Source organism: Salvelinus fontinalis, chromosome 1 (genome assembly GCF_029448725.1).
Source record: "Salvelinus fontinalis isolate EN_2023a chromosome 1, ASM2944872v1, whole genome shotgun sequence".
Lineage (NCBI taxonomy): Eukaryota > Metazoa > Chordata > Actinopteri > Salmoniformes > Salmonidae > Salvelinus > Salvelinus fontinalis.
In genome coordinates, this window is record NC_074665.1 from 51,731,129 (window position 1) to 51,745,445 (window position 14,317).

A 14,317-nucleotide genomic window follows, 5' to 3' on the forward strand; every position below is an offset into this window, starting at 1 on the left:
ACGTCAACATTTCATCCAGGCATTGAAAGCCTAATTAGATAGTTGGCAACCACATCCTTTACTATAGTACATCCGGTGTCAACTCTGTTGGCTATGTCAAAAATGAACTTACAACATTTATTTGTCTTGTCCTGAGTTGTATCATGGTTTCTTTGCAGTACAATCGTGGATGTTGTTTTGTGTTGTTTGCAGTGAATTTGGGACATTTAAGTATAGTTTTTGTGGTAATGCAAGACCACCACCAGATAGCTGTGGGTTTGACACTGTTGGCTCACTATTGTTTCACTATTGTCTCACTATTGTCTCACTGAACCACTGACCTAAAGGAGAGGGCACAGAACTTACTGTAGCACAACTCAGGGAGGAGATGAGGAGAAAAGCACTGCATGGACCTGAACAGAAACATTATGAAATGACTCCTAATTCAAGTGAATGTTGTTTGTTATGTTTAACTGTCACTGAACCATTTGCAATGGATCCTTGCAATTTCCCCTAAAAGCTCGTTCTTGAGAACTACAGTATAGAAGGGAAATAATATTTACTTTATCCATTACTTCCTCAACACAACTAGCGACGCAGACTTGAGACACAGATGATAAAGAGTCGTACAGCTGCAGGAGACACAGACACAGATGAGGATGTTGATGGAGATGACAGACATATGGTAGGTAGACAGACACAGATAGAGACACATATGTAGGTGTAGTCGTATAATATCTCTCCACTTCCTCCGAGTTGGGTCCAGTCCCAGCCCTGCTGGTCAATGTATCAAATTGTACATAATACACACAAAAATGCACATGCACATACACACACATCCTGGGATACGGAAAACGTGCATATCTCACCTTTCAACAGCTGTATGTCTACTCAGTTCCAAATTTTCATACATGTCACCAAATCATTATCAGGGGGTTCATCTTTAAATATATGTTTCTGTGTGATGCTATTTTGCCGAAACACCTTTAATTTGGTCTAGAAAATGCAACAAAAACAGTTGTAGCACTGGTATATTAACATTTATTCATTACTGAAAGACCAGAGACAAATTCTCAGATTTTTCTTTTTTTTTTCAGGTTCTCTGTAATTCACGCCTGTTTGTTATAAACCTGCATTGGCAAGGAAACATACTTGTATTGCCTCTTTTGAGCTGCAGTGAACTCAGCCTAAGCCCCTACCCTATGAGAACAAGGTTGAAAAATAAAGTAGAGGCAGTCATAGCCATCAATAACAGAGTGTATTTACTCAAACGTCTTAAGGAACAGACACGCAGGCATGTACATTTTAGTCATTTAGCAACTGCTCTTATCCAAAGCGACTTACAGGAGCAATTAGGGTTAAGTGCCTTGCTCAAGGGCACATTGACATATTGTTCGACTAGTCGGCTCGGGGATTCAAACCAGCAACCTTTTGGTTCCTGGCCCAACGCTCTTAACCGCTCTTAACCACTAGACGACATGCCTGTTTGCCGGCCATGAGTACTTAGCAACTCTGAACAGATTGCCAGCTATAATTTGCAAACCAATTCTACGTGTAGAATTGCATGAAAATGTCAGACACCCACCGGTGAGTGGTCCCTAAAACACACCTCAGCGAACGAACGGTAGATGAACAGCAAATCGACATTCGGTGGGGTGTGTAGCTGCCTTATTAAAGTGGCCATAATGTATATTCATATGTCTAACTTTCAAATGTGCTTTCAAATTAAGGTACCACATTCCTATACCTTATTCCCATATTTCCCATATTAGCTAGCAAGACCTCAATTATCTCGTACCCCTCTACATCAACTTGGTACTGATACCCCATGTATATAGTCAAGTTATTGTTATTTATTGTGTATTTATTACTTGTATTATTACATGTTATTACTTTTCTATTATTGATCTATTTTCTCTCTCTCTGCATTGTTGGGAAGGGCGCGTAAGTAAGCATTTCACTGTTAGTCCACACCTGTTGTTTACGAAGCATGTGACTAATAAATTTTGATTTGTGAAGTGAAGTGACAATAACTTTAGCCAGCCAACAGAGAGGAAGATGCGAAGCCATGGAATCTTCCCTACTAATATAGCTGGCTAGCCAGGTGGGTAGCAGACTGAGGCTAATATTATAGTTCTGTCATCATCGGCATTATGGAAATACTTGTTCTATGTGGCATAGTGACACGGCAACAGTCAGAGGAGTGGTGGGGGTTACGTTAATGTCAAAAGTTAACCGCACTCTCGTGACCAAAGAATGCTAGCTAGCTTTTTTAGAAAAAAAATAGTACATTTGAGAGGGAATTCTCACAAAAAAAATGTTGCAATCCATTTTATAAGCGCATTAACACACTCCAGACTCTGCATTGCCAGGGAAATACTGCACACCTCATCAGTTGACAGGCTCCAGTCCAAAGTACTGTAGACATTTATTTTAGCTCTCCGTTCTCCATTTAATTTCTTGGCACCGGGTTTGTATGAAGCCACAGCCTTGGTGTAAAAATTTAACACATTACATGGCTTGTTAGGGCCTTGAGCCTTTGCCAATGCGGGGGCGCAGGGCCAGATCCAAACAGCAAGGCCTTCTAGTATGTAGACCCACACAAAGTCAATCTAAAGTAACATTTAAAACTGCTGCTGAAGCATGTGTGATTGCATTTCCAATGAACCCTCCAGTCTCCTTAATGGGGGATGTGAAGAGCTGTTGGCCATCTTGGATTCTGCTTTCCACAACAAATAGAGCATTCGTGGAGCGCCACATCACAGAGAAGGTTCTCAAGGGTTTATCTGTAATATATTTTTTGTGATATCTAATTGTTAGTTACAGTCTTGTCCCATCCCTGCAACTCCAGTACGGACTCGGGAGAGGCGAAGGTCGAGAGCCATGCATCTTCCGAAAGACAACACTGCCAAGCCGCACTGCTTCTTGACAAACCGCTTGCTTAACCCAGAAGCCAGCCGCACCAATGTGTCAGAGGAAACGCCGTACAACTGGTGACCGTGTCAGTATGCATGCGCCCGGCCAGCAACAGGAGTCGCTAGAGCGCTATGGGACAAGGACATCCCGGCCGGCCAAACCCTCCCCTAACTCGGACATCGCTGGGCCAATTGTGCGCCACCTCATGGGTCTGCGACCCAGGCTGTGATGCAGTGCCTGAGACTGCTGCTCCACTCAGAAGGCCCGTTTGAGGGGTTTTGTCATTTCACTCTCCTGCAGAGAACAGCCATGACCTCTACAGAGCTAGGCGACAGAGAAATGGTGTTGAAAAGCCTATGTGGCAGCAGCCAAGGGGCTGGTTTTTCAAAAAGTTATCTGATTGGATTACCCCTATCGGATAGGATTTAATGTTAGAATTGAGTTTTTCAAAACTGAAAAATGGGATTCTATTCCTCCGGATATGGACCTTACGCTATCCAGATTCTGATCCTCCAGACAGGGATAAGGATTTAATAATCCAATCTGATCTTTAATCAGGAGTTGTAGGTGATTAGGATTGTTTTGATCCCCAAAATCATGATTATTTTGATCCCACTAGAAGGGTGGATTCAAGGTGGATTTGGAAAGGTGACAGGCACTACAACCAAGAAATGTCAATTTAACTAAGGTGAGGAGGCTTAAAAAACGTTATTACATCTAAAACCCAAAGGTTAATTATGTTAAATTGACTGCAGTATAGGTCTGTGGTAAGTTGTTATGTTAAGTGTCAAATAAATGCATCTGCGCCTTCTTCACCACGCTGTCTGTGTGAGTGGACCATTTCAGTTTGTCCGTGATGTGTACGCCAAGGAACTTAACTTTCCACCCTCTCCACTACTGTCCCGTCGATGTGGATAGGGGGCTGCTCCCTCCGCTGTTTCCTGAAGTCCACGATCATCTCCTTTGCTTTGTTGACATTGAGTGTGAGGTTATTTTCCTGACACCACACTCCAAGGGCCCTCACCTCCTCCCTGTAGGCCGTCTCGGCGTTGTTGGTAATCAAGCCTACCACTGTAGTGTCATCTGCAAACTTGATGATTGGGTGGGACCATGATCCTTGACTAGTCTCTCAAAGCACTTCATGATGACTGAAGTGAGTGCTACGGGGCGGTAGTCATTTAGCTCAGTTACCTTAGCTTTCTTGGGAACAGGAACACTGGTGGCCCTCTTGAAGCATGTGGGAACAGCAAAACTGGGATAAGATTGATTGAATATGTTCGTAAACACACCAGCCAGCTGGTCTGCGCATGCTCTGAGGACGCGGCTGGGGATAACGTCTGGGCCTACAGCCTTGCGAGGGTTAACACGTTTAAATGTTTTACTCACGTTGACTGCAGTGAAGGAGAGCCTGCAGGTTTTGGTAGCGGGCTGTGTCAGTGGCACTGTATTGTCCTCAAAGCGAGCAAATAAGTTGTTTTAGTCTGTCTGGGAGCAAGACATCGTGGTCCGCGACGGGGCTGGTTTTTCTTTTGTAGTCCGTGATTGACTAGACCCTGCCACATACCTCTCGTGTCTGAGCCATTGAATTGCGACTCTACTTTGTCTCTATACTGACGCTTAGCTTGTTTGATTGCCTTGTGGAGGGAATAACTACACTGTTTGTATTCGGCCATGTTTCCGGTCACCTTGCCCTGATTAAAAGCAGTGGTTCACGCTTTCAGTTTTGCGCGAATGCTACCTTCAATCCAGGGTTTCTGGTTGAGGAATGTTTTAATAGTCGCTATGGGTACAACATCACCGATGCACTTGCTAATAATCTCGCTCACCGAATCAGCGTATTCATCAATGTTGTTGTTCGACGCTATGCGGAACATATCCCAGTCCATGTGATCGAAGCAATCTTGAAGAGTGGAATTCGATTGGTCGGACCAGTGTTGAATAGACCTGAGCACGGGTGCTTCCTGTTTTAGTTTCTGTCTATAGGCTGGGAGCAATAAAAGAGAGTCCTGGTCAGCTTTTTCGAAAGGAGGGCGGGGGAGGGCCTTATATGCATCGCGGAAGTTAGAATAACAATGATCTAGGGTTTTGCCAGCCCAGGTCGCGCAATTGATATGCTGATATAATTTAAGGAGCCTTGTTTTCAGATTAGCCTTGTTCAAATCCCCAGCTACAATAAATGCAGCCTCAGGATATGTGGTTTCCAGTTTACATAGAGTCTAATTAAGTTCTTTCAGGGCCGTCGATGTGTCTGCATAGGAGGGAATATACACGACTGTGATTATGATCAAAGAGAATTCTCTTGGTAGATAATGAGGTCCGCATTTGATTGTGAGGAATTCTAAGTCAGGTGAACAAAAGGACTTGAGTTCCTGTATGTTGTTATGATCACACCACGTCTCGTTAATCATAAGGCATACTCCCCCGCCCTTCTTCTTACCAGAGGGGATGCTTGTTTTTGTCGGCGCGATGCGTGAAGAAACCAGGTGGCTGTACCGACTCCGATAGCGTGTCTCGAGTGAGCCATGTTTCCGCGAAACAAAGAACGTTACAGTCTCTGATGTCTCTCTGGAAGGCAACTCTTGCTCGAATTTTGTCTACCTTGTTGTCAAGAGACTGAACATTGGTGAGTAGTATGCTCGGAAGCGGTGCGCGATGTGCCCGGAGCCTGACCAGAAGACCGCTCCGTCTGCCGCTTCTGCGGCGCCGTTGTTTTAGGTCGCCGGCTGGGATCCGATCCATTGTCCTGGGTGGTGGACCAAACAGAGGATCCGCTTCGGGAAAGTCGTATTCCTGGTCGTAATGTTGGTGAGTTGACGTTGCTCTTATATCCAATAGTTCCTCCCGACTGTATGTAATAAAACCTAAGATTTCCTGGGGTAACAATGTAAGAAATAACACATTAAAAAACAAAATACTGCATAGTTTCCTAGGAACGCGAAGCGAGGCGATCTCTGTCGGCGCCGGAAGTCTTAGTGAATCTACATAATTATAAGTGATATGCAGGCTCAATTTTTTTTCAAGGTACCTTTATTCATGTATAGTGAACAAAAATATAAATGCAATATGCAACAATTTCAAAGATTTCACTGGGTTACAGTTCATATAAGAAAATCAGTCAATTGAAAGAAATTCATTAGGCCTTAATCTATGGATTTCACATGACTGGGCAGGGGTGTAGCCATGGGTGGGCATAGGCCCACCCAAACACACAGCCAAGCCCACCCACTCGGGGAGCAAGGCCCAGCCAATCAGAATGATTTTAGCCCCAGAAAAGGGGCTTTATTAGAGACATAAATATTCCTCAGCAACCCCCCCTCCCCCCACCAACCCTCTTCAGACGATCTCGCAAGTTAAAAATCCGGATGTGGTGGTCCTGGGCTGGCGTGGTTACACGTGGTCTGCAGTTATGAGGCCGATGGACGTACTGCCAAATTGGCTAAAACTACGTTGGAGGCAGCTTATGGTTCTCAGGCAACAGCTCTGGTGAACATTCCTGCAGTCAGCATGCCAATTGCACACTCCCTCAAAACTTGTGACATCTGTGGCATTGTGTGACAAAACTGCACATTTTAAAGTGACCTTTTATTGTCCACAGCACAAGGTGCACCTGTGTAATGATCATGCTGTTTAATCAGCTTCTTTATATGCCACACCTGTCAGGTGGATGGATTATCTGGTCAAGGAGAAAATCTCACTAACAAGGATGTAAACAAAGTTGTGCACAAAATCTGAGAGAAATACGATTTTTGTGTGTATGAAAAATTGCTGGGATTTTTTCTTTAGCTCATGAAACATGTGACCAGCACTTTTCAATGTTGCGTTTATATTTTTGTTCAGTGTAGTTACTAATTTCTGTTTCCCCAGGTTGAAGTAGTACTACAACCTGTCCAGTAGATGGCATGGTGTAGGCCTGTTTAAAGCACTGAAAAACTGGATTTTGTCATCTTGATATTGTGGTATCTGGATCAGAATGATCCTATCCGAATATTTTCTGGGAAAAAATGGCTTATAAACAGCCAGATTTATCTGATGCTGGTAGCAATAAAGAGGATTACAAAATCCTACTAATTCTGATCCCCAAAAAGTTTAGAAAAACCTGGCTGTCTTATTGGCTAATCAAAATGTTGTAATATAAGTCGGCCAGTAGATGGCAATACAGAGACCTATCCAAAGGACAACATCGGAATTCTGTGATCTTGATATTGCGATGATCCTATCTGATTATTTTCTGAAGAAAAAGAAATGGCTCAAAAACAGCCAGATCGATCTGATCCTGGATAGCATGAAATAGGATTACAGAATCAGGATCATTCTGATCCTCCCACAAAAAGTTTTGAAAAACCGGCCCAAAATGGTGCAAAATGTTTAATAGCAATCAAGGTGTTAGGTTAGCCATTCAGGCACTGAAAACACTGGTCTGTGTGTTATTTCACATCCACCGCATGAATCATGACCGCATGACTCAGAAATTGACTCAAACGTGCCAAGTGAAGCATGAAATGACTCACAAGACCTTGGAATGTACATACATTTACATTTAAGTCATTTAGCAGACGCTCTTATCCAGAGCGACTTACAAATTGGTGCATTCACCTTATGACATCCAGTGGAACAGCCACTATACAATAGTGCATATAAATCTTTTAAGGGGGGGGGGGGGGGGGCAGAAGGATTGCTTTATCCTATCCTAGGTATTCCTTGAAGAGGTGGGGTTTCAGGTGTCTCCGGAAGGTGGTGATTGACTCCGCTGTCCTGGCGTCGTGAGGGAGTTTGTTCCACCATTGGGGTGCCAGAGCAGCGAACAGTTTTGACTGGGCTGAGCGGGAACTGTACTTCCTCAGTGGTAGGGAGGCGAGCAGGCCAGAGGTGGATGAACGCAGTGCCCTTGTTTGGGTGTAGGGCCTGATCAGAGCCTGAAGGTACTGAGGTGCCGTTCCCCTCACAGCTCCGTAGGCAAGCACCATGGTCTTGTAGCGGATGCGAGCTTCAACTGGAAGCCAGTGGAGAGAGCGGAGGAGCGGGGTGACGTGAGAGAACTTGGGAAGGTTGAACACCAGACGGGCTGCGGCGTTCTGGATGAGTTGTAGGGGATTAATGGCACAGGCAGGGAGCCCAGCCAACAGCGAGTTGCAGCAATCCAGACGGGAGATGACAAGTGCCTGGATTAGGACCTGCGCCGCTTCCTGTGTGAGGCAGGGTCGTACTCTGCGGATGTTGTAGAGCATGAACCTACAGGAACGGGCCACCGCCTTGATGTTAGTTGAGAACGACAGGGTGTTGTCCAGGATCACGCCAAAGTTCTTAGCGCTCTGGGAGGAGGACACAATGGAGTTGTCAACCGTGATGGCGAGATCATGGAACGGGCAGTCCTTCCCCGGGAGGAAGAGCAGCTCCGTCTTGCCGAGGTTCAGCTTGAGGTGGTGATCCGTCATCCACACTGATATGTCTGCCAGACATGCAGAGATGCGATTCGCCACCTGGTCATCAGAAGGGGGAAAGGAGAAGATTAATTGTGTGTCGTCTGCATAGCAATGATAGGAGAGACCATGTGAGGTTATGACAGAGCCAAGTGACTTGGTGTATAGCGAGAATAGGAGAGGGCCTAGAACAGAGCCCTGGGGGACACCAGTGGTGAGAGCGCGTGGTGAGGAGACAGATTCTCGCCACGCCACCTGGTAGGAGCGACCTGTCAGGTAGGACGCAATCCAAGCGTGGGCCGCGCCGGAGATGCCCAACTCGGAGAGGGTGGAGAGGAGTATCTGATGGTTCACAGTATCGAAGGCAGCCGATAGGTCTAGAAGGATGAGAGCAGAGGAGAGAGAGTTAGCTTTAGCAGTGCGGAGCGCCTCCGTGATACAGAGAAGAGCAGTCTCAGTTGAGTGACTAGTCTTGAAACCTGACTGATTTGGATCAAGAAGGTCATTCTGAGAGAGATAGCAGGAGAGCTGGCCAAGGACGGCACGTTCAAGAGTTTTGGAGAGAAAAGAAAGAAGGGAAACTGGTCTGTAGTTGTTGACATCGGAGGGATCGAGTGTAGGTTTTTTCAGAAGGGGTGCAACTCTCGCTCTCTTGAAGACGGAAGGGACGTAGCCAGCGGTCAAGGATGAGTTGATGAGCGAGGTGAGGTAAGGGAGAAGGTCTCCGGAAATGGTCTGGAGAAGAGAGGAGGGGATAGGGTCAAGCGGGCAGGTTGTTGGGCGGCCGGCCGTCACAAGACGCGAGATTTCATCTGGAGAGAGAGGGGAGAAAGAGGTCAGAGCACAGGGTAGGGCAGTGTGAGCAGAACCAGCGGTGTCGTTTGACTTAGCAAACGAGGATCGGATGTCGTCGACCTTCTTTTCGAAATGGTTGACGAAGTCGTCTGCAGAGAGGGAGGAGGGGGGGGAGGGGGAGGAGGATTCAGGAGGGAGGAGAAGGTGGCAAAGAGCTTCCTAGGGTTAGAGGCAGATGCTTGGAATTTAGAGTGGTAGAAAGTGGCTTTAGCAGCAGAGACGGAAGAGGAAAATGTAGAGAGGAGGGAGTGAAAGGATGCCAGGTCCGCAGGGAGGCGAGTTTTCCTCCATTTCCGCTCGGCTGCCCGGAGCCCTGTTCATCTCACTGTTAATCTAATAATAGTTTATTCCCATGCACTTCAAACTTCAATATTTTCTTACTTTATTGTTCAGATGAAACTGCCCTGTGTATGCGCAATACTGTATATTTCACCCAGACCTTTGTCTAGAATCCAATTGACTGAATAATCCAGTCATATCCCAAGGAATTCAATCATCAAGCAAGACGATGATAATGGAGATTTGAGCTACTGTACCAGTTACGTCCCACCGATTTCAGGGGTAACGAGGCTAAATCGAGATTTAAATCATCACAAGGACATCCAAAACCACACTGTCCTCCCTTTGATGCTGTTGGCTTTAAGGCTAGGATGGCGCTACAGAGATGTATAGCTGCCGTCTAACGAGTTCCTGACCAATTCTGCTGTTTTGTGTGATTTCCTATGACCGACAACAGCTTCTGGACATCAGAACAGTGATCACTAACCTCGATTTGGATGAAGATTTCTACTTCGAGTCAACAGCTGTGGATGTACTGCTCATTCCGGACCAGGCCCTAATCCCCGGGATTCGAAAGAGGAAGAGGCGACGCAAGAGAGGTAAACGAGCGAGCTCCCTGACGAGACTAAGACGGCGAGTAAGTAAACACACCCTCCCACCCTCCATTCTTTTGGCGAACATACAATCACTAGAGAACAAGCTGGATGAGCACCGTTCGAGACTATCCTATCAACGGGACCTGAAGAATTTTAATATTCTATGTTTCTCGGAGTCGTGGCTGAACATGGTTAATATACATGTAGCAGTTTTTTTATGTATTGTCAAGACCAAACTGCAGTTTCGGTTAAGGGGGAGGTGTGTGTCTCTTTGTTAACAACATCTAGTGTGCAATCTTTAATGTTAAGAAAGTCTCAAGGTTTTGCTCATCTGAGTTCGAATACCTCATGATAAGCTGCAGACCATACTATTTACCAAGAGAGTTTTTATCTATATTTTGTTGCTGTCTATTTACCACAACAAACCGATGTTGGCACTAAGGCTGCACTCAACAAGCTGTATAGGGCCAAAGCAAACAAGATAATGCACATCCAGAGGTAGTGCTTCTAGGGGCCAGTATTTTCAATGCAGGGAAACTGAAATCCGTCTTACCTCATTTTTTATCAGTATGTCATCTGTGGAAATAGAGGTGAAAAACTCTAGGTCACCTTAACTCCACACACAGAAATGCATACAAAGCTATCCCTCGCCCTTCATTTGGCAAATCTGACCATAACTCTATCCTCCTGATTCCTGCTTACAAGAAAAAACTCAAACAGAAAGAAGCTACAGGACTGTTATGCTAGCACAGATTGGAATATGTTCTGGGATTTATCCGATGGCATTGAGAAGTTTAGAACATCAGTAACCTTCTTCATTAATAAGTGCATCGATGATGTCGTCCCCACAATGACCATACGTACATATCCCAACCAGAAGCCATGGATTATAAGCAACATTCGCACTGAGCTAAAGGCTAGAGCTGCAGCTTTCAAGGAGCGTGACACTAATCCGGACGCTTACAAGAAATCCCACTACGATCTCTGACGAGCCATCAAACAGTCAAAACCTCCATACAGGATTGAATCCTACTACACCGGCTCTGATGCTTGTCGGATGTGGCAGGGCTTGCAAACTATCACAGGTTACAAAGGGAAACCCATCCGCAAGCTGCCCAGTGACGCGAGCCTACTAGATGAGCTAAATTCCTTCTATGCTTGCTTCTAGGCAAGGAACACTGAACCAAGACCTTTAAACAGGTTAACATTCACAAGGCCGCAGGGCCAGATGGTTTACCAGGATGCGTACTCAAGTTGGCAAGTGTCTTCACTGACATTTTCAACCTGTCCCTGACCAAATCTGTAATACCTACATGTTTGAAGCAGACCACTATAGTCCCTGTGCCCAAAAATGCCAAGTTAACCTGTCTAAATGACTATCGCTCTATAGCACTCACATCTAGAGCCATGAAATGCTTTGAAAAGCTGGTCATGGCTCACATCAACAAAATCATTCCAGACATCCTGGACCCAATCCAATTCACATTCTGTCCCAACAGATCCACAGGTGACACAATCTCTATTACATTTCACACTGCCCTCTTCCACCTGTACAAGAGGAACACCTACATGAGAATGCTGTTCAACACCATTGGCCTCCAAGCTCACTAAACTCAGGACCCTGGGACTGAACACCTCCTTCTGCAACTGGATCCTGGACTTTCTGACTGACCGCCCCCAGGTGGTGAGGGTAGGCAACAACACATCCACCACTCGGACCCTCAACCCGGGGGCCCCTCAGGGGCATGCTTAGTCTCCTCCTGCACTCCCTGTTCACCTACGTCTGTGTGGCCTCGCTTGACTCAAACACCATCATTAAGTTTGCTGATGACACGACAGTGGTTAGCCTGATCACAGACGATGAGACAGTCAATAGGGAGGAGGTCAGTGACCTGGCAGTGTGGTGCCAGGACAACAACGTCTCCCTGAACATCAGCAAGACAAAGGAGCTGATCGTGGACTTCAAGAGACGGAGGGCCGAATGTTCCCCCATCCACATTAACGGGCTGTAGTTTAGCGGTTTGAGCGCTTCAAGTTCCTCTGTGTTCACATCACCAAGAAATGTTCATGGTCCACACACACTAACACAGTTGTGAAGAATGCATCACAACGCGTCTTCCCTCTCACGAGGCTGAAAAGGTTTGGCATGGGTCCTCAGATCCTCAAAAAGTCCTACAGCTGCACCATTGAGAGCATGCTGACTGGCTGCATCACCCCTTGGTGTGGCAACTGCTTGGCAGATGAACTTAAGGTGCAATCGAGGGTAGTGTATACTAGAGATTGACACAGGAGTGAAAATTCATTCCTGTCCCCTCTTGTCCTGTCAATTTGTTTCCTGTATTGTCCCGATCCCGCAACATTTATATAACCCTGTAACTTTCCTGTCCCATCCCGATAAAAATCACTCCCTTCCCGTTCTATTTTTTAAGCGCAGAAATCAGAAATAACTTCCTCTGTTAGCTGCTCGTCTGTCTGTCCCCGCTCTGTGGCACAATCACATTAGTGGAAACCAAGACTGTTCTCAGGGCAAGCTAGGTTGTAGCTAGATGTTCGAGTCGCATCAGGGACTATTTTAGCTAACCCCTAACCCTTTCCTAACCTTTACCTAATTATCCTAACCTGCTACGTTAATTATCCTAACCTGCTCGTGCTCAGCGCTCACGAGACAGTTGCTTGTACAAAGCTGATAACAACCACCTTACGAGATTTTGGCAGCCTACTTATTTACCTAGAGTCTGATGAATTCATGGATATAGACATGTGTAATTATGTACGCGTGCATCTGATTTAAGTAGTAACTGGAGAGAGGACTGACAGTGAGCCCACGGAAGGGCGGGGGGGGGGGAAATTGCCTTTTTATTTTGTATACATTTTTATTAAGTTAACTACTCTATATTAGGCCTACACAGTTTTCTTCATGAAATGCTCCACACATGACATATTTATAACCCTCGCGTTATTATTATTATAATATCCACATGTTATAATTGTTCTATTATTTATATTTTCTATCTGTATTGTTGGGAAGGGCCCATAAATACACATTTCACTGTTAGTCTACACTTTTTGTCTACAAAGCATGTGACTAATAACATTAGATTTTATTTGGTTTTGATTAGAGAACCTTTCGGTGATAGAGAATAGTTCATGTTTTCTCAATATCCATGTGTCTTTCAACCACCCCAGTCATCCAAGAAACAGTTTTGAATCAGGGTCTATCAACTAGAGCAAACATTATTCTTGAAATGGAGGAGGAACACTTCTCTAAAGTCATTTATAAGATGATAAACCATACTGAAAGATGCTGTGCTAGTCGACAAACACCCCACAACATCTCAATTGACATCCCTCTCTCTGTGCCCACAGGCTGGTGGTTTGTCAGTACAGCGGAGGAGCAGGGCTGGGTCCCTGCCACATACCTGAATACCCACAGCAACACACAAGATGACCTGGAGCTGGGAGCCTCCAAGTCCAGGGAAGGTAAGAGCTCCACACCGCTATGAATACAGGAAGAAAACCTCAACATCCAGAATACAGTATACAAGCTGCACCACAATACAGACCACGTTAGCCTTCGTCACTTCCAGCAACTGGGTGAAATTTGCGGATGTGCAATATCCCACAATCTACAACACCGCTGTACCTCCACTACCCCCATCTCTAAAAGGGTACAGTAGTCTGACTCCCACCCCCGACCCACCACCGACTGACGTTAACGTCCGACTTTCCCCCGGTGTGAACAACCTTCTTTGTGCTGCTTCCACTATAAACACCCCTGAACAAGCTCCAGAGTTAGCCCTGAATAAATATCCTGGAGAAGGAGTGTCAGGGCCTAAGCCACAACTCCGGGTTGAGGTGCACTGAGTGACGTACTGTACTCTACAGTAGCAGTGTAGAAATTCAATGCAATACTAAAACGAGGTTACCTCCTTGGAGTTTAGGATGGTAAACGAATGAAAGAGGTGCATGTTTGGTTCACTGTAGGGATTGAGCTGTGAGGAGTTTGTTTATGTGAGTCAGTCACTAGTCAAGTCATGTCTGAAGTTAATTACTCCGGGCCCTGAGATAAATCATGTCAATTTAAACAGACTGATTATGACACAAAACTAGAAGATATTGATGAATGTTGCAATGGTCGAATGCTGCTATATTCTGCATTAAAACCTACAAATCTGACAAGAAACAACCTAAGCAAGAGGCTTGTTTGCCAAATGATCAGGCTGATTATAAAATTGAGATCCACTCATACAGTCATTAGAACTCCCTTTCCCAAAA

The 14,317-nt window shown here is 45.4% G+C and overlaps 1 protein-coding gene across 2 annotated transcripts in view; it reads left to right on the forward strand.

The window, feature by feature from the left end:
- Positions 1–14,317, forward strand: part of LOC129857406 (SH3 and PX domain-containing protein 2A-like) — a 108,440-nt gene that overhangs the window by 77,813 nt on the left and 16,310 nt on the right. For both annotated transcript variants that reach the window (XM_055925631.1, XM_055925639.1), the window contains exon 8: positions 13,409–13,522. In XM_055925631.1, coding sequence (XP_055781606.1) covers positions 13,409–13,522 — 114 coding nt within the window. The remainder of the gene's footprint in view (positions 1–13,408; positions 13,523–14,317) is intronic.